Source organism: Gymnoscopelus microlampas (assembly GCF_963454915.1).
Source record: "Gymnoscopelus microlampas genome assembly, chromosome: 14".
Lineage (NCBI taxonomy): Eukaryota > Metazoa > Chordata > Actinopteri > Myctophiformes > Myctophidae > Gymnoscopelus > Gymnoscopelus microlampas.
In genome coordinates this window covers 22,614,734-22,636,486 of record NC_139951.1, presented here as the reverse complement: position 1 = coordinate 22,636,486, position 21,753 = coordinate 22,614,734, and the positions used below count along the sequence as shown (strand labels likewise).

Genomic DNA, 21,753 nt, shown 5'->3' with positions numbered 1-21,753 from the left:
GCTACGACACACATTGTGGTACAGTATGTGTACTGTATGCATAAGTCTGTGTTTGTTTTCATGTTCTGTAATCTGTAATCCGTGCGTGTGCACGCATGCGCGTGTGTGAATGAAAGAATGAATGACTGATGTTGGACTTTTGGCTGTAAAGTTATGTAATGGGGACATGGCCACTTATCGGTCTTGACCTTACTTATGTGGCTGTGCCCTATTGTGCCGCCAGATAAATACCCAATACCAACATGGACATACATATGGATTACTGCCACACACCACAAATGGGATTGCTTTTCCATTCTGCCTCTCTCTCTCTCCCTGTCTCTTCATCTGTCTCACACCCTCTCTCATCATACAGGCGCACGCGCACACGCACACGCACACACACGCGCACACACACACACACACACACACACACACACACACACACACACACACACACACACACACACACTTTTTTGCCCGTCTTTCTGCTGCTAATATAACTTTGGCTGGTTTAAGGGAAGCAGGCACAGCGACGAGAACAGGAGCAAACAAGACGCCTAATAGCATTGTGGTCTCCTCGTCCAGTCTTTAGCTAGTGATAGCAAGTTAATATGTGTTAAGTTTGTGAACAAAGCTGCACAAATCACAATGATTCAATGGCAAAGCTGCACTATACAGGTGGCATCGTCCCCGCTTTGACAAACTGGCTGCTTGTGGGCATGTATACTAGCGCCGTGACGCTCTCCTTTGGCCAAAGGGAAATAAGGAGTTTTGTAAATATTTCACCTACAAGAACAAAAATGCTTCACAACAATGTTGTAACTAACACAAAAAAAGTTTTACAAGCAGAGATTATCAACTACAATAAAACTTTCACTCTCACTTCATATTTAGTGTTTGTGCAGATTGTCATTGTCAGATTTTCTTGCTGCTTTCATTTACAGCCAGAGGTGCTTCTGTCTGTGACATCATGCATGCACTGTACTGTAGCACTGTACGTGAGCTGTGATTGGTCTACTTTTGAGGGGACAGACATACATACAGATAGAGACACACAGCCGCCTACAAATTCACGCCCACAGTTGAGACAGCGCACCCACTCGAGGTCCGGGAGAACGATGTACTGTAGCTGTTAATGCAATCCGTATGATCCTAAATTAACTGAAGACTATATTGATTTAAATAAAAATATGTTTCCAAAAATATTTTTCTCAATAGGTGGTGTGTTTCACATTTAATTTGCCACTCGAATGGGTTACCCATAATGTTAACAGAGCGGAGAATTAGTAGAGAGAGGGAGCGTTTGAATGTTGTGCCGCACTGTGCACCCTGGCCGTCTCCAAACATCCATTGCAGGCGCGCTTTCCCAAATGTGTGTGGGCAAAATAGCAATTTTGGGGATAATGCAACAACACACCCATGGCCACACCTCCAGGTGCAAATAGTGGAGTCGGCATAAAGCAAAATACCGTTTAGGGACAGTGCCAGAGCCTCCCTTATCCAGTAAATCACAGGTAGTGGGCAGCAGGTGCGGTTTTAGCAGTGGCAAAGATAGGGCCCCCCATCTCCTCTCACCTTTTACCTGTGTGTGTGTGTGTGTGTGTGTGTGTGTGTGTGTGTGTGTGTGTGTGTGTGTGTGTGTGTGTGTGTGTGTGTCTTTTTTGTGTTTTGGTCTGCCTTCAGCCTTTCACTTACGGTGGTGCGACTATGTTTTCATTCCCACTAACAGTATTTCTACACGGAACACTAACACCACTTCTCCCAGAGAACATGGATCGTTTTGGATATAAGCCCACTTGTTTCTATGATGAAAGAGCAAGTTAAAATGTGAATATCTTTCCGTGGTTTTGTCTGCTCCGAGGACGCTATTGTTAAATGAGTTTCGGTTTGTTTCTAGTGGGGAAGGATCGGCAGACATGTAAATCCCACCCACTACATTTGATTGGGTAAAGCGCGGCCTGCTTCCTGATCTGAAGGCATGCCCACTTGTAGGCCAGTGCGTACGCGATATGACAAACCCCCCCGACAGATTCAAACGCAGAGCAGAATCTGTTCTTGAGAGATTAGTAAAGTTAAAACGCAAAGCGTCGTTTTATTCAGGGGAAGTTCCCCAAAGTCAATAAATAATAATTCTTCCCAAACTGGTGCTTTCAAACAAACAATAGTACTTTTTTTTCTCCAGTGTTTAGTCGCTCTCCTATTTTGCCTGAAATTGGAAAGAGAAAAGCTACGATCAGTAATGCAATAAAACATTAGCAATGTGCGACAGGGGAGAACACAGTGGCGCATTTGCTCACCGCCCGATGGGAGAGTTCCTTCTCTGCAGAGAGCCAGCTACACAGTGAGGCAGAGTTCTGTCCTTAAACAATTCGATTAACGGATTCAGTGCAGCTGCCTTCAGCCCATCAGGCAGCGCACAGGTGCCAACACATCAAACTGAGTGAGAATGGAATTAGGGACATACCATGTCCCATCAATGATGAGGCCAAGGCAGTGGCACTGTCCGAGGTGCTGAACTCTGCTGTCACTGTGCTCTATGGGCCCTATGTGAACTCTCACCTGATCGGGGTATTGAGGCGAGACTCCAAACTATGTATCCACGCACACGCACACATCCACGCTCACATACACATACGTGCGAGTTTGCAAGGAAGTTTGTGTAAATGCACGCACTTACATCTGCATGACCGTTTCCCGCAACGCTTCCCCAGAGTGAAAGCACAAAGTCTATACAGGATGTGACAACTCTCACCCCAAAGCCCCATTAACTTTCCCACCCCTTTAATTTTCACTTCCTCATTCATTCCTGCCAGGCTTCTCTGTGCCCACACTTATATGTGGGTCAATGCCCACTGACTCAAGGGTTTTGTGTGTGTGTGTGTGTGTGTGTGTGTGTGTGTGTGTGTGTGTGTGTGTGTGTGTGTGTGTGTGTGTGTGTGTGTGTGTGTGTGTGTGTGTGTGTGTGTGTGTGTGTGTGTGTGTGTGTGTGTGTGTGTGTGTGTGTGTGTGTGTAGCAGAGAGAGAGTCTAGCAAGATGATCAAACAGCATACAAAGTAAAAGTTTACCAAAACAATATTCCCAATTTCAACCTGTCTTCATATAATTGGTCCTCACTAATGCTCATGATAATATCGCACCATTTTTGTCTACTCAGTCTGTGTCTCAGAGGAGGGCTGTGGACAGTTCAGAAACCTGTCTACCAGTGACATCATCGATGGGGAATCCAAGCTAATAGAAACTAAAGGCTTTCTATTTGAAGTGCTTCCCAGCACGGCAAATATGTATATCGTTTTTGAAACACAGAAACACAAAATTAACCTTTTTTAAGCACTTGATTTTAGCTTTTATTCACCATTATTATTATGAATATGACTAATAAGAATAACAATTCAAAGTAGTCACTGCTGTGAGTCTTTGCATGGAGGGAGAGAGAGGGTAGAGATTATTTCAATAAATAGCCTACACTTTACTTTATTGCTGACCTCTCGTCTTTGAAGAAATTCATGAACTCATACCCTTCCGCCTTTTTTTTTTTTTTTACCCGTCTCTGTGCAATGTAGGCAGTAACACGTCATCAAGATTCATTCAGGGCTCCGAAGCATGGAGTGCGCAGTGTCCGTTATTCTTTTAAAGGTCATGCATTTAGGCATGTGTCTTGTCATCTTCTTACATGATTATGTATGATGATGAGTTCGTAAACAATTGTTCATGCATGTGTGTAGAAGTGTGTCTATGTGACTAATTGAGTTTAACGGCTGTCCTCAGAATAAGGTTATCACAACTCATCTCAAACTCCCTTAACTTCCGTCTGCTCACCTGTCATTCTGCCTGTCATCAGGTAAAATATTATGGACAGGATATACAGTGTAAATCGATGGTGTAGAATAACTAATGTTGACTTCAAGTCAACTCTAGTGGTAGCTATCAAAAAAGCTTATCATCATGTATTTTCAGTTCACCCTATGAAACTTGCCAACTGGTTAATTGTTTTTCGTAATAGCTATATTAACAGAAAAAAGAAAAACATATGAACATAAGGTTCAATTTATTTGTACACAGGTATGTTGGGATGCACCAATACTACAGTAGTTAGAAGCAGAAAATCAGCTTGCCCGACATTCCAACGCTGACAACACATTGCTTTGTGACGCATCGATCAGTGCATTCAGGTTTCGGTACCCAGCATTGGCCGGGTTATTGCATGGGTGATAGTCTCTCTCACTTTCTCTCTCCCTCCCTTTTTCACCCCCCCCCCCCCCTCCTCCCCCTTCCTCCTCTCTCCCTCCCCACTCTCTCTCCTTCTCCCCCATCTCTCTCTCTCTCTCTCTCTCTCTCATCAAGCTCTGGCCTGACATCACACACAACAGAAACCATTGCCTAACAACGGCAATTTGCGCTGACGTCAGACATGTTCGGTCAACATATAGGCATATACGCAGATTTGTGCTGCTGTCGGACATGTCCAGTCCATATAGGGGGGGCATGGGCATTTTGTCCTGACACACACCTACTATAGCAATAGCACAATATACAAAGAAGATATTAAATACCAAGTATGAGATAGCTGGGAGCAAGAGATAAAGTGAGAGGTACACAAAGAGACATGGAGACAATCAGAGAGAGAAAGAGGGTATAGAGAGGCCGCTGTACTGTACCTTCGTGCTAGTGCTGAGTGAGTGTTATTAATTAGCACGCTGAGGGTGGGGAAACTGATAGTTACAGGGCATTAGGAAACTCCCGTCTCACTATGGCCCTAATCTGATAGGAGAGCACAGACTATAGGCCATGATGTCACAGAGTCCCACATTTGTACATTTGTGTCATTACATAAGAGTCTACACAATGAGAGTCTGCATGCAAGAGGGGCTGTATTTATACACCGACAATAATACATAGTCAAGGGTCATTGTTTGTTAGCTCAGTGCAAAGGATTTAAAACAGCGTAGAAAGCATTTCGTTTATCTTGTCTGTCAAGGCCCACAAAATGGCTTTTCTTTGCACTTGTTTTCTACTGTAGATTGTATGTTAAAATATGCAGGAAGGAAGCAGAGGCAGGCTTATACCCATGTGATTGAACTGCTGTCATAGCTCCTGGCAAATATTTAATAAGACTATACTGTTTTGTTTTGTGTCTCTGAGTGTTCAAGAGTATAAACATCAAGCAGAAAAAAACGTTGTTGTAAATCCTGTCTTGTTTTCATATCCACGTGCAAGAGCTGAAGCACCACCTACCTACTGTATCATGCGTTTTGACTTGATTTAGTGATGGGAAATATACTATATTTTGTAAAATTATGGCTACATTATTTGCTGAATGATATGAAGAATTCAAGTAACACAACATCAGTAGTATACTTGTTTTTTATAAGGGTAATAATTTGCCCAAAATCCTCTCCTCCGCGGTATGTCTCTCAATTGCTATCACTATAATCCCTGGCGCGAGTTCTAGCAGCGATCCTGGCTGTGCGACAGTAAAATGTGGGGAGATGACAGGAATTTCAGTGACACACATGTGCCATGGAGATAAATTGTTGAACTGATAAGGTGATATTTCTGAACTTTAGAGGAAATGTGATGATACTGAGTCAGACAGGAGTGCATTTTGCCAATTGGGTCAGGACTCTCATCAGTTCAGTCTTAAGAACAACTCCGACAGGAGAACATTGTGTTATCTCGTACAGTATGACAATGAGTTGGGACTTCACAGTTGAGAAGTATTGCATTATACTGTAATATGGTGATCCGTCCAGTCAGTGAAAGTGCTGTCATATCATAAGCTAGATACTTGCTGAGTAGCCTAGCGTTTAAAGTGCCATAAATCATTTTAAACTAGCAATAATTTGAGAAAAGTATCATATTTTTAAATGGTAGACATGTAATTCCAGATCAAGACTCACTCTTACCTTTTATATAGGATACTTAGTGATCAGGACATTTATAGTGGCTGTTCATAGCCTAGCCTGTGATTAAACCATCCTTTTGCCTTTCCTCACATACTGCAGAGGCTCACTGCAACACTTAGCTCACTCTGTAAACACCAGCAGCAGTTTGGTTGCAGAAGTCCAATCAGCAAACTGAGCAGAGGCCCAAGGCACCCAACAACACAGAGTCAGAGTTAAAGAGATAAACTAAACTAAAGACAGAAAGAGAGAGAGTACAAACAGTACGTTTTAGGAGAGAAGATCGACATTACTCCAGATGTGATAATAGTGATATACAAACAGGCTTATTATGTGTGACACCAAAACAACTCCCCATAGGGAGCACTTTTTGGCATCCATGACGCTATTAGTCACGCTCATATCACACCTATGTTACACAGTTTATAGCGCTGCAACACAACATTGGCCGAAAGGTCTCGCTACTTGGCAAGATAACTGTATGGCGGGACCCTTTCACTGTCTGGTCCAACTCCTTCAGGTTGTGTGTGTGTGTGTGTGTGTGTGTGTGTGTGTGTGTGTGTGTGTGTGTGTGTGTGTGTGTGTGTGTGTGTGTGTGTGTGTGTGTGTGTGTGTGTGCGTGTGCGTGTGCGCATGCTTATGTGCACATGACATGTGTACACATGTGCATGTTCACGCATTCACAAAGGTTGTATTTACTGTATTTGCATCTGTTTCTACGATGTGCATGACCATCAACGGCGGTTGGAGCTAGTGTAATGTTCATGCAAATGAGTTTTGATGGCTGAACAGAGGAAGCGCTTCAATTATTGATCAAGGGAATGAATACCATCAACACTGAATTCAGCAAAAACAACGACAGCGCCACCACGTTTATAATAAGTGATGAACATGATGTGGGGCTGTGAACCACACGGAGGGAGGGTGGAGATTAGCGTGATTGTCTATATAGGAAGGGGGTGTAGGAGTTACATGGTGTGTTTGCAAACAAATGTTTTGTTAAACCCCATATATAAGTGATATATGATATATGAGTGTTTATTATCAAATGGATGTGCTGTTGAATTGTGCTGCTGAATTTTTCACACAAACACACAAGACATAAAGTCACCAGCAAAGAAGAAGCAGTAAAGAAAGTTTTCCGGTACTGTCGATACACATATAGATAGAGGGATCCCCATCCCATGCAGTGGCACTGAAAAAGGAGACATATTTGACCACATACGTTCACACATAAACACAGTCAATGACAGATCCATTATGGGTTTGCCCCTGGTCCTGTATACACACAGACACCCAAATGCCCACAAAAATGTACAGAAAAGGCCTAGGTGCACGCACGCGCGCGCACACACACACACACACACACACACACACACACACACACACACACACACACACACACACACACACACACACACACACACACACACACACACACACACACACACACACACACACACACACACACACACACACACACACACACACACACACACACACACACACACACAGTTCCCTGAGATGGCTTTAAATGCAGTACTGTTCTGTATATGTGTGGAATATGTTTGTAATATTTAAGTGGACATGGCTGTGTGCGTGTACAGTATGCGTTTTATATGCGCAGTAGAGTAGTGGTTCCCAAACTGGAGGATTTTGGGGGGTCCCCAGATGATTAGCTTAATGTGCAACATTGTTTTATCACTCAACAGTAAACAAACCAACATACAGTATAAGTGTATACAGGGTATCTGCACATTTTTTATACCAAATTGGCCAAATTGTCAAATATTACGTAAGAAAGAGGCAAACATTGTGAAAATAGCTACAAGCTCACAACGCCTCACAGCACGAGGTTGATATTTTTGATAAGATGTTTTTTAAGTCCTTTTTTAAATGAAATCAGATGTATACATGTACATGTTTTCAGGTGTTCTGGCAAGTAGTTCCGGAGGCTTGGACCTTGGTATCTAACCGAAAATTGGCCTTGTGTAGTCCTAAAAAAAAAAGCCATGTGAAGATCAAAAGATATTCTTGTAGGATAGTTGTGTACCTGATTAATGGGCAAAAACAGATCACAGAAACTTGTAGGGAGAAGATTAATTTTGAACTGAAAAACTAATAAACAGATCTGGAAAACATTGATGTCATAGATATTAAGTATTTCAAGATTTTGGAATAGGGGACCAGAACTGACAAGTGGTTTGGAAAATGTAGAAATTCTAACAAATCGTTTCTGTAAAATAAAAAGGTGATTGAGGTTTGTCTTATAGGTACTCGCCCACACTATATTGCAGTAGGAAAGAAATTGATATATTAAGATGTAATACAGAGATATAATAATGCTCCTACTGTAGGTAGCACATGTCTAATCTTGCTGATGATGCCAATGTTCCTAGCTATTTTATTTTAGATGAATTTTATGATTTTTCCAATTACGTTTTTCAGCAATAAGAACACCCAAGAACTTGGCAAGAACTGGCCAAGACATAATCAGAAATGACAATGTCTTCACCAAGAGCTACAGCACTTCTTACTCTTACTCTGAGTGAAATTGAAATCTGAGTTAAATTAACATTCAGCATTTTACAGCATAGGAGTTCCAGCTGTCAAGAAAAGCCCTCCCATGAGAGGGGTATTCTCAGATGATGAGGATAGCAGATGCTGTTGTTACCTCAGTGCCTGGGTTACCCCTGTTGACCTGAATGACGCTTTAGAAGGACAACATTCACTGCATTATTCCTTTAGTTTACACAGGCCAGTTAAACAAATGTATCCTTTCACGAGAGGCCAAAGCTAATGATTGCCTACAGCCGAGCATCCAGGGAGCAGTTTTGGGTACTTGCTCATGGGAATTATTTCAGCAGTGTATTGTATCTGCAGATGTGGCACTCCAGCTCGCAGCAGGAATAGCATCCACACACACACACACACACACACACACACACACACACACACACACACACACACACACACACACACACACACACACACACACACACACACACACACACACACACACACACACACACACACACACACACACACACACACACACACACACACATTCTGCTCAAAGGGATGCTGCGTTTGGGAATCTAGGTAGAGGAGCTTAGTTTTATGATATTGTGTTGAATGTTTACTTGCAAATTCAAAAATATTATTAACATACATTACGTCTCCTACACTGTCAGTGGTGCTAACTACTGCAGAAGGTCCTCTTTATGCACCTGTCCTACAGTCATTCTTCATTTAGCCTACATCATACCACATTTTATAGGGCACAGGGGGAGGCTAGTGGTTCGAGTGACCATCTTGGGGAAAACAACTCTGCAACAGCTAAACCCCCTGTGCCGACTGTCATTGAGCAAGCTCTGGAGAAACGTGCCAACTAAAAGCCTACAACGTCAACATCCAGTACAATTCAAATGTAAAAATATAAAGGAACTTTAGAGAATTCATCCAAGAATTCAATCCAGTAACATCAACTTTCCATTTCTCTCTTGTTTCATAATAATTTTACCATAAAGTACAGAAGCATAACAAAGCCAGCCACTAAAACTTGTACTCACCCACCGCAGAGATTGGGGTTTGATTCTTCCACACTGCATCCAATCTATAGAATATACTATAGTATATTCACTTCCTGGTTAGTATTTGGGAAATAGTCTGTATCTCGGCTCCTGTGTTTGTATTTTTGGCGAGACATGCTATTTTCAAAGGCATATAACAAGCAAACGGGAGGTCGCGATGACATTTTTTTCTTCTCACAGAAGCACAGTGAACCCCTCCGTGATTAGCAACCATCAGGGGATCGATCATACTGGAGATAAATATTCTGTGGTTCTTGAAAGATACGACACACACACCAGTATGTTTATGTCTGCAATGAGTGCAATCATAATATAAATTGTCATGTGTCTGTAAAAATATTATGTCATATTATGACTGGTGTGCGTGTGTGTGTGCTGTAGGTCCTGCCTTAATAAAGGTTGGGAATATTATTCAAGGAGAATTGGCCTGGTACATCACAATATTTCCCTGACTGTACTGTATGTTTTGTGTATTGAACTCTACCAGGACCCTGACTGACCTGCTGAAGCAGCCTGGAGGGGAGATGACCTCAGTGGATGTCATTTTGGCCAACTCCCCTACAGGAGGGAGAGCCAATGGCTACTCAGCCCGGATGCTCCGCAGCCGAAGTGGTGAGTTCACAATACAGGCATTGCTATAAAATCACAGTAAAATCTTCTGTGTTCATTTAACTCTGAGAGTATACAAATGTAACCAAATGGTAAGTGTGAATTTGGTTACATTTGTAAACTCCTGGAGTAATACACTGACACAAACTCACATTGATGCAGATTATGGGGACATTTCTTCCCTTAAATTGTTGTACTACTACTATATAATACCAATTATGTTCACTAGCTCAATGAGTTTTTTATATTGTTTGTAAAAAGATATCCTGGGGGAGAACATGAAATATTGCTTTGTACAAGATCAAGAGGAAGTTGGTTGGCAGTGGGGACACTGCAACACTGTGAACCAGGCACTCAAATGTGCATCATTGCTCAGAGAGAGAGAGAGAGAGAGAGAGAGAGAGAGAGAGAGAGAGAGAGAGAGAGAGAGAGAGAGAGAGAGAGAGAGAGAGAGGATTGGATTGGATCAACATCAGTAGGTAGAACACATGACACACACACAAGCCATATACAGTACAGTAATTACTATGTTAATGTAGGCAGGCAATTTACCCACTGGGGGCACGTGCCAATTCTACACATCTACATACATTAACCTGCAGCCAACATGGATTTGTGCATGGTTGTGCATTTGCAGGATAAAAGTGGTGTGTGTGGGTGTGTGTGTGTGTGTGTGTGTGTGTGTGTGTGTGTGTGTGTGTGTGTGTGTGTGTGTGTGTGTGTGTGTGTGTGTGTGTGTGTGTGTGTGTGTGTGGGCGTGGGTGTGCATGGTTGTGCATTTGTAGGATAAAGGTGGTGTGTGTGTGTGTGTGTGTGTGTGTGTGTGTGTGTGTGTGTGTGTGTGTGTGTGTGTGTGTGTGTGTGACACACGCACGCACGCGCGCACGCACGCACGCACGTGTGTGGCAATGCTAGAAGGTCACCTAACTCTGACATCCCTAAATGTACCACTTAGCAGAGCAGAGCTCTAGATAGACCAGTTAACAGATATAGGTATTATTGAGCTGTATCGGTTTTTCCATAGTGAACAAAACGGCAGAGTGGTTCTAGGAACAAATAATTGTGGCGTTTCACAGAATACTGGGATACGTAACAGCATATGAAAGGATAATGCCAGGTGCTAGCGTTGCTCAATTTAAAAGAAAACCACTCCAAGTTCAAATGTTCACTACTGAAAAATCATACAAGGTGCAAGCTGCAAGAACTAAAACATTCCTATGTAAGATGTACAGCATTTTCAGCCAGTTGAGTTGTATTATTATTATAAGTACTATGTCTTGTGAAACAAAATATATATTAAGAACTACTAAGAATTACTTGCAAAGCGAGCATATTCTATTGTGCAGTAATTTTTTTAAATTTCCACAGATCAGTCGTATGGTAAATAAATGACATAGTTTAATGTTGAAAATGGGTGGTATGGGCGCTCTGTGGCGCAGTGGTAAAGTAGCTGCCCACCACCACGGAGGCTGGGGGTTTGAATCCACCGTGGTGGATGTCGCGTGTCTATACGAACACAATTGCTGTATGTAATCCTACGGGCCGGCGCGGCACCTATCAGCAGGGAGTGTTGTGCGGGACGAGTAGGACGTAGGCTTTACGTCTCCAAGTGGGGGGGCTCCTCACTGGCAGATGAGTCAATAGGATACAACTGCTGTGACAACACACAGAAATGTGAGTGGGGAGGGAACAATTGGCATAACAACTAAATTGGGGAGAAAGAAAGGGGTTGGTATTCCCCTTTGGAACGTTTGACAACACTGAGAAAGGCTGACCTGAGTAGCAGTTTCTCACTCTCTTTGGCTGACATTAGCATCAAAGTCTTGGGTATTTCAAGGAAGTCAGCAGACATTAGAGTCAAAAGGTAAATCATATGATTTATATAACTGTTTACGCTTGGCTGTTGATGTCAGTCAAGGACAGGAGAAAGTATTTTGGTCTGGAACTCTATCACAAACATCAGTCTAAGCACTGAGGGAAAAAATGCTTGAAGCTATAAAAAAAAAGAAAAAACGACTGACCCATTTACCGTAAAAGAACTACACGTACCTTTTGATGCTACTACTAAGTAATCAAGCCAGAGACAAATATTCTTAGCAGGATACTTTAGCTTACATTGCCCTTATTAAAGCATCAATGTAACTAATTGAAAACTATTTAGCATAGGTATAATAAAGAATCAACAAATTATGGCTTTACACTTCAAAAGGTAGTAGAAAAAACAGGTACATGAAATAGAAAGTAACACACTATATTCGGTTCTACGTCTTCCAAACACATGTATCACTATCGCTCCATATTTACCACCATCACTCCATTTTATCACCATCATACTTTGCCCCCCCCCCCAACTCTCCCTGTCTTAGAGGCAAAACGTGTTATTTTTGATGCTTCTGCTGGTGGATTAGTCTGTCAAATAGCATGTGTAAGACCGAGTTACCGGCTCATATAAAGTGAGGATTAGTGAGTCCATGGGAGCGGTGGGGTGGCATATGGATCAAACCAATCAGTTTGATCCTTCCCATAAACGGCAATGACAATGCCCATATTAACAATGAAGACACATGTACCGTATAGCTACACTACTGTAACTCACAGGTGTGTGCAACTATACACACAGTGACACGCACGCACAGGAGCATCTACGGTCCAGCACTGTACATACAGTACATGCATATAATATGGTTACATGCTCAGAGAGACACACACACACACACACACACACACACACACACACACACACACACACACACACACACACACACACACACACACACACACACACACACACACACACACACACACACACAGACTTTCAAGTTATTTGACAATGACAGGTGCTATGCATGCTCTGCTTTAATGCTTTCCTCCTGCAGTGATTTTACACACACAAACCCAAACATGTGTTGTCTTAGTGCTCTCATAATTCTTCATGGTTATGAACACATACAATGCCACGGCAGAGGGAACAGGTGACGTTAAGGATAACAGCGTGTACAATATGTGTGTCCATGTAGCCTACATGCATTAGTGCATGATGTGTGCACCATGAGTCCCACTAAAAGTAACATTTGAACCGCTGTAGTAAACTACTGACCTGAAATGAAAATTGCTCCAGAAGCCATCACTCTAGCATTGCTTTATGTAATATGACTGGAGCTGCTGCTAATGCAGAAAATACCTTATAGCAGTGGTTCTCAAAGTGGGGTCCTTGAGGATATTCCAGGGGGTCCCCAGCTAAATCAACCACTTTAACCGATTGGCTATTTGAAAATAGCCGATCTGCAAGCTTGCATCGCTATTTTCAGTCTTGTATGGGGGTCCTTGGCACAAAATATTTTCCGTGGCCAAATACATATTCATTTGCGGGTCGTTTGATTTATGTGGAACTCAAACATAGTTTGAGAACTACTGGCTTCTGTCACGACCACGCCCACGCCCTCATTCCAGAGGTCCTCATCTCCAGCCTCCATTAACTTTACACACCTGTTCCTCCTTAGTCGACTCCTATATATACCCCCCCTCCACTCTACCAGCAGGCAGTATTGTTTGGCTCTAGACTCTAGCAGCTCCACACGGTCCCGTCCGTGTTTGCCCTTGTTTATAGTTTCTCTGAATGTTGCCTTTCCCACGTGTACCTTTGTTGGACTTTATTAAACACCCTTGAAACCTGCGCCTGCATTCAAGAATGTCATTACAGAATACTGCCTCTGAAGAGGGTGCAGCAGGTTTGCAGCGTGCTGTTGGTGAACAGGGGCGAATCCTGGGTCTACACAACAACAAGCTGAATCAACTGGCCACTGCCATGGATGAAGTTCTTCGCGAACTCCATAAGCTGAACACCACCATGACAGGTTCTCAACAGTCCGGCCAACCCACACCAGCGCCAGGTGTCAATCTACCAGCTGGTCAGCCTGATCCCCCTCCTCCAACTGCTAATGCCAAGTGGGCGCTTCCCGATAAGTATGATGGCACTGCTTCAAAGTGCAAGGGGTTCCTCCTCCAATGCTCCTTATACTTTGCCCATCAGTCTGGAGCACCCACATCTGAAGCCGCCAAAGTGGCTACGGTCATCTCTCTCCTGACTGGAAGGGCTTTGGAATGGGCCACTGCTGTCTGGGATAATGGAGGGCCTGAGGTCGGGGCCTACGACTTGTTCCTGAATCTGTTTCGAGCTGTTTTTGATCATCCACCAGAGGGCCAGGAGGGAGGTGAGCGGCTTCTTCAATTACGTCACGTCTGAATATGCTCTCTCCTTCCGCACCATGGCCGCATCCAGTGGTTGGAATGAACCAGCTCTGCGCACCTTGTTCCGAAGAGGGTTACGGAGGGAGGTCCAGACAGAGCTGGCATGCAGACATGAGAACCTTTCCTTGGATGCTCTCATCTCCATGGCCATCCGCCTGGATAACCTTATCAGAGAGCGCCAGAGACCCTCTCACTTCCCTTCGACAGCCACCACTAGCTCTGAGCCTGTTCCAGAGACCATGGAGGTGGATTCCACCCGTATCTCAGCGGCTGAGCGACGTCGCAGAATCCAACTGCATCTTTGTAGATACTGTGGAGCAGAGAATCACCAGCGTGCAGACTGTCCTGTGAGACCTGCGTCGCCCACTAACCGCGGAGATCGGAGAGACATTTGCTGACATTTTTTGAGCTAGCTAAGTTCAACAAAAGGCTGTATGGGGAAATACATGGGGAGAGCGTCACTTAAATGTAGGCTGCACAATTAATCGAGAATAATAATAAATCATAATTCTATGCTTCACAATTATGTAATTGTGAAACTTGGCAATTAACTCACATGAGTTGCACTTGTTGTCTTCTCACTGCTTCTTTAATATAACCTGGTGTTCTGGTTTAATATAATCAGAACATTGCACAATCCACCTCCCCATCTATCAGGCCATAACATACCATTTGCGCAGCAACAAAGGCATTAAACAAATTATAAAAACTTGTTTTTCCAAAGAAAAATCATCAACATTCACAATTAATCAGGATGATCATTTGAGCCATAATCGTGCAACCCTACTCAAACGCCTTCACATATGAGATGAGTAGAGATCTGCAAAAGAACAAATCTCATCAAGTGAAATTTTATTGAAGTTGAATCCAAGAGGCTGTATTCATAGCGAAAATAGCAGATAGTGTACAAAATACACACAATGGACCTCATTCACGAAACATGCTACTTGGTACTCATGCAAGTGCTTCCACAAGCTTAGTTTGATTTACCATTATTTTTTTCTATATGAATTTGTTCCCTGGAACACACAAAACTCATGGCTGCTCTGAGACATGTGTTTGTCTGTGGAAACAGGCGCAACAGCACCAAAATTCCTTATTCTTTATGAAAAATCAATTACAGTAGTGCCTTCTCTACCCAAATATTTCTGTGCCCGACATTTGTCAAAACAAATACAACAAAAGAAAAAGAGGCCTGTTCAGTTATCTACTGCTTGAAGTAAAGATGCATAACTATACGCTTGCCTTGACATGAGGCAAATTCAAACCGTTTTTTTCCGAAGTTGAAGCATTCAGAGCTGAAACATTAATTAATATAAATAGGTTGATACTTATCATACTATAATTCTAGTAACCGTCTTGAGTAGGTGAGTAGGTGAAGCGTAGGTGAAGCTACCCGGTTCTCCTCAGTGGCTGGACCAATTGCTCTGATTTTGCACACAGCCATTGACCATTACCATCTGAACTTAACTGTGAAGCCCGTTTTTCAATTTCATCACATCTCAGCTTCTTATTAGCACTTTTGTGTCAAAGAATGTCGCCATGGTTACGGGGCTGCCCAGCTATGGGACGAACTTCCTCCCGGGTTGCCAGATCATGTGCGCATATCGCCCCACGGATGCGTCGACCGGGTATGGTCTAGTAATATATATTGCAATAATAATGTGTGGTTGTCACAACATCCAAAGGCACACCTGGACTTGTCTCATGGCACACCAGTGCCTCTGCACACCATTTGGGAGCCACTGCTCTAGATTAATATATCCATCATTGTATCTCAATCCTTCTCTCTAACATAATACACCAGAAAGAGCTGGCTCCACTGTCCATCTCAGGTGAAAAGCTCGTCGCTACAGCCCTGCTATATTCAGACATGTTCAGACAGAAGGGCCAGGCCCCCTAGGCCCTGACCCTACTATGTTCAGACATGTTCAGACAGAGGGGCCAGGCCCCTGGGGCCCTGCGGGCCCTTACAGTGACAGACAGCCAAGCAGAAAAGGGAATACACTGGTTGCCATTCGCAACTGCTTTAATCACAGTGCACACCATGCCCAGAGAGCGAGAGAGACAGAGGACATGTTATGCAACTCATTAAGCATTTGTTCCTAGCTCTCTTATTCTTTGCTTCAAGAGGGTCTCGACCCCACAAGGTGCACTTACTCAGTGGTAGTTGTTCGAGAAATGTACATGTGCCACCATGGCACGGAGCTCTCCAATTCACACTATCAACTTGCATAGGCTTTTATGTACAGTATACAGTACTGTACACAACACACTGGGGCATACATGTATACATACAGTACACAACAAGCAAGAGCATGCATTTACAGAGACATACCCGAGCCATACACACACATTCGCACCTGCCTGCGTGTGTGTGTGTGTGTGTGTGTGTGTGTGTGTGTGTGTGTCTACTCTGTATGTAAGAGAGATGAAAACAGTAGAGTTGTGGGGCAGAGACAAGGAATGAGATGCAGTCTTTTCCCCAGTGATCAGAGCAGAGCACCTTGTCAGAAGGTACAGAAAAACGCCCGTAGTGAGGGCCCCACTTATGTCATCAGATATATTTTATCTATCTATATAAACAATTTGAATCCTGCGCCATGTCGGTTGTCAGTATGTACGTACGTTGTATGTGGCCAGTGTGACGTAATCTGACATCACGCCAGTGTGACGTAATCTCACGACAGCATGACATCACGCATGACATCACATCCTACCTATAAATTCTAGGATGCCGTCAGATCGCACCAGTTCGACGGCTTCCATAGTGGGTTTTGGTCATTGGAGAGGTGATGCACGTCACCTCTTTCTGAAGTGGGTACTTTCAAAGCCTGCCGTGGATTTAGGAGAGCACAAAACTCTCTCTCACACTGTGAGGTGCCTGTAAGGTGGCACTGCAAAGTGAACGACGCGTCACGCTAGAGGTTCGGGCCGCGTAGCGGCCCGAACTTCTAGTACGACATCACATCCTACCTATATCGACGGCTTCCATAGTGGGTTTTGGTCATTGGAGAGGTGATGCACGTCACCTCTTTCTGAAGTGGGTACTTTCAAAGCCTGCCGTGGATTTAGGAGAGCACAAAACTCTCTCTCTGTGAGGTGCCTGTAAGGTGGCACTGCAAAGTGAACGACGCGTCACGCTAGACGTTCGGGCCGCGTAGCGGCCCGAACTTCTATATACTAGAAGCTCGCCCCCGCTACGCGGGGGCTCGCGTCTAGCCCGCGGCCACGCCCACGGCCACTTGGCAACTCATATAAGTGGCGTAGCGTCATGAGGGTCAGTGGGGCCGTGGCTCGGTCAGTGAAGACCCTGTAGTGCGGATGATATGTGGCATAGAGGGGCAGATTGTAAATCCCCAGAGGAAACATCCGTGGGCTACCATTGGTTCAGCGATGTGTGCGGTCGCCCTGCGGCCCCTCCTCCTCCACCAATGTGCAGTATTGAGAGCCCTGACGTCACAACAATTGGAGCGATGGGCACTGCACTGTGGTTGGTTAGGGTACACCTAGGGCCCAGGTAGAACCCAGTTAAAGCCTGCATGGGCAAACCCAGTTAGGACCCGCCTTGGTCCCACATAAACATGGCTAGTTAGCCTGCATGGGCATCGCAGTTGGGACTGAAGTGGATGCCGCTGACATTGCTGACATGGGGTCCATATGGTTTAGCCCACCTTGAAACCATATGGGAACTACGCTGGCATGCTGGCTGTAATGCAAACGCTGCATCATACCTGCAGTGTGTAGTTTGATGTTGTGTGTGTAGCAGATATACCTGCAGTGTGTAGATCAATGTCCATATGAAAGTCAATGCCCAGCAGTGTTTTTTTTTCCCCAGCAGAGTTTCTAGTGTCTCTGTGTCTCTCTGGAAGAGGTTGCACATGAACTCTGCAGCCGCACTGAGGCGCTCCAACACAAACACTCTGACATTAAGCTGCTTCACACAACAAACATCAGCACCACGCTGCTGTTTGTCCAAAAGACACAATATCTCCTCTCCCACCGACGTCATGTGTTCATTTATCGACAGCCGTACAGACTCCTTTTGACACATTTTACCTTGTTTATCCAGCTCTCACTGACTCTCCACATCGGGCTGTTATTTTGCTGCGATCAAGTCAACGATGTGAGAGATTAGCTATCACAGACGGACGGACAGGGGGTGAAACATAGTCTTGCGCCATGCCTTTCGGCCTGGCGGAGACAATAAAAAAACGAAAGTAAAGGAAATGACCATTTCTGCAACAGAAGTAGTCAACAAACTATACTATGAAAACATGGGCCACATTGGCAAAGAATGTGAGAAAGAGGCAATCATGTAGAAAATAGCCGATCTACAAGCTTACAAAGCCTCTCAACGTGAGGCGTTTCGAGCTTGTAGATCGGCTATTTTCACAATATTTACTTGTGGAACGGAGTCAAACAGAATGGGGGGGTCCCAGATCAAGTACGTGTATTTGGGGGGGGGGGGGGGGGGGGGGGCGGCGTGAAAGGGTTGATAAGCACTGCTCTAATCGGAGCGAAATTATCTGAAATTACTACATGACCATAATGCAGCCTAACATGCGTTGCACGGGGCGGTCCTGCCATTACGTTAGTTACTGTAGTTGCTGTGGAGCTACATAGTTCTCCAGAAGACACACACAAACATACACCATCTACAATGGACGAACTGAGCAGCAATATTGACATTCACCACACGAACGTGCATTGTTGACAAAGTGATTGCACAGCCGCTGCAGGCATGACAACCACGTTAGCGTTAGCGACATGGCAGCTATCACAGCGCCCTGTCCGTCGTGCTGCAACTGCCTGTGATGGCTACAGCCTTTATATATATCTATGGCTACAGCAGTAACAGCAAGCTGTCTGCGATGCCATTGTCTGGAGACTGCTCTTAGCGTGACACGACCAATGAGAGTGAGCGCTGTAGTTGTTGCTAAGATACGGTGGCGTCTCTGCCCCATAGCTTGTAGATCTCTCACACATGATTGGCGTAGGCTGCGTTGCCAGGTCTGACTTTGTGTCTAAGCAATGGTCGGCTTATTTTTGCGCGCCTTTGGGCTCGTTTGCATTGTGCGCACGGCAGCGCTTGTTTAGCGTACGTCAGCGCGACGTGGCAACGGACGTGGCAACGTGAAAGGTGATTGGCTGGTGAAAATAAACACCCGGACGTGAATTTTGTGTTGGCGAAGTGATTTGCATAAGTATTGGAGCATAATGCGTTTGATATTAATTGTACATCCTGCAAGTACAGTGATGGGATGCGAAGCAGCTGGTGTCACAGGCAGAATATTGAGGAATTTTGGGGGAAAATGTGGAGTTAGTTGGGCCATGTGTCTGCTTGGCAATTGAGCACATACACTCGTGTACACTCCATGACTGTGGCCGTCAATTATGGTAGCAAGAATACAATTTGAATCCTGCGCCATGTCGGTTGTCAGTATGTACGAACGTTGTATGTGGCCAGTGTGACGTAATCTGACATCACGCCAGTGTGACGTAATCTGACATCACGATGAGACGGTCGTCCCGAATATGGACACAATGCCAGTGTGACGTAATCTCACGACAGCATGACATCACATCCTAATCACAAAGTGGGTTTGGGTCCTTGCAGAGGTGATGCACGTCACCACTTTAGGTGCCTGTAAGGTGGCACTGCAAAGTGAACGACGCGTCACGCTAGACGTTCGGGCCGCGTAGCGGCCCGAACTTCTAGTATATATACAATTTGAATCCTGCGCCATGTCGGTTGTCAGTATGTATGCGACGCCAGTGTGACGGTGTGACGTAATCTGACATCACGATGACAACGCCAGTGTGACGTAATCTCACGACAGCATGACATCACATGACATCACATCCTACCTGCCAGGTGTGAGTAATCACAAAGTGGGTTTGGGTCCTTGCAGAGGTGATGCACGTCACCTCTTTAGGTGCCTGTAAGGTGGCACTGCAAAGTGAACGACGCGTCACGCTAGACGTTCGGGCCGCTACGCGGCCCGAACTTCTAGTATTTTACATATACATATACTGTATATGTACAGTAAATATGGAGGTCCCTGATGTCATCGGTATGTCGTTGCTGTCCGGCAGGAACCAGCTAACTCCATTTTGTGTGTTAGTAAAAAAAATATTGAACCAATGAAAAGTATTAAAAAGTGCTTCTGACAAAACCAAACTCCATTGGCTCCTCAAACTTTCTGCTAAACCAGCTAACTCCAGCAAAGGGGGGTGGAGTTAGCTGGTTTTGCTGACTCCAGGCTCCACCCCCTTTTGACCTCCAACCTCATTGTGAGCTTGGAGGTCCATTCAGCTGTTCTTATCAATGATGAACAAAACCTCCAAACTCCATTTTTGTCTCCGCCAGTATGGTGGAGAGTATGTTTTCGTCTCCGTCCGTGGCGGAGAGTTTTACCCTCCGTGTGTGTGTCCGTCTCAGCCAAGCTAACATTGGTCAAGTGACACGTGACAATATGTAATATAAATAGGTAAGACAGGATTAATCAGGAACAGTACTGGCGGAGACCTGTGTTTTTTCCATTTCCTGAAAAATTAACATTTTGGAGTTAGCTGGTTCCTGCCGGACAGCAGTGATATGCCCATTTATGGGTATGCCCATATATGGATTGATGGTTCTGGATGGACAAACCGGTCGGATCGGCGGTTCTAGACAACCGTCAATCCGACCGACTTCACACTGGGCACTGCACTCCCTCGGGTCCTCTGCAATACGCATGCCGAGTTTGAAGTCGATCGGTTCTGGCGGTTCTTCATATGCAGGAAGAACAGATGCACTGACATGCATGCACACAAGCATGCACGCAGATATTTGCATAATTTATAGTTGGACTATAAATGGGCACATCAGGATCGATGCACCGGGACACCCATCCTACAGTAGGTCCAGAAGCCCCACTATAGCTGCTGTGCCCGCTCGCTGTGCCCGGGGGAGTATTCTGGCACTGATTACTTTTCAGTAATCACATGAGTCCAGGATGAACAGAGAGAATTCTTTGCTTCATGTGGATTACTTTACTGACACTGACTGTGTCCTCATTTGGGCAGGGGTCAGAGAGTGGTGCCACTGGTTTCGCAATCTTTCTCTTCTTTTTATGCTTTTTTTGTAAATATGGTTATGCTTTTGGTTTCCTAGCAATACAAACAGACACTCAGCATGCATTCATGTAGGCATGTCAAGTCCATTCTAGCAATTCATACAGACACTCAAAATTCATGAGGGTATCTCTTTCACACAAGTGAAATTCAGGGTTAAAATCCTCACCTTCTCTCTGCGGCCTTTATCACCAATAAATCAATAACAACATTGTACTGGCTTCAGCCTCACGAGGCAAAGAGCTATTTATCGTTAAACTGCACATTTGCATTCTTAAGGCAACGAGATTGACCAGACAAA

The 21,753-nt window shown here is 44.5% G+C and overlaps 2 protein-coding genes across 2 annotated transcripts in view; one reads left to right on the top strand and one right to left on the bottom strand.

The window, feature by feature from the left end:
• Nucleotides 1–21,753, bottom strand: part of LOC311060979 (arf-GAP with dual PH domain-containing protein 1-like) — a 314,152-nt gene that overhangs the window by 259,007 nt on the left and 33,392 nt on the right. The window lies entirely within an intron of this gene.
• Nucleotides 1–21,753, top strand: part of shisa8b (shisa family member 8b) — a gene marked incomplete at both ends in the record, with an annotated part of 36,951 nt that overhangs the window by 6,835 nt on the left and 8,363 nt on the right. Inside the window, one exon of the mRNA XM_084078249.1 lies at nt 9,964–10,088. Within this exon, the coding sequence (XP_083934375.1) occupies nt 9,964–10,088 (125 nt within the window). The remainder of the gene's footprint in view (nt 1–9,963; nt 10,089–21,753) is intronic.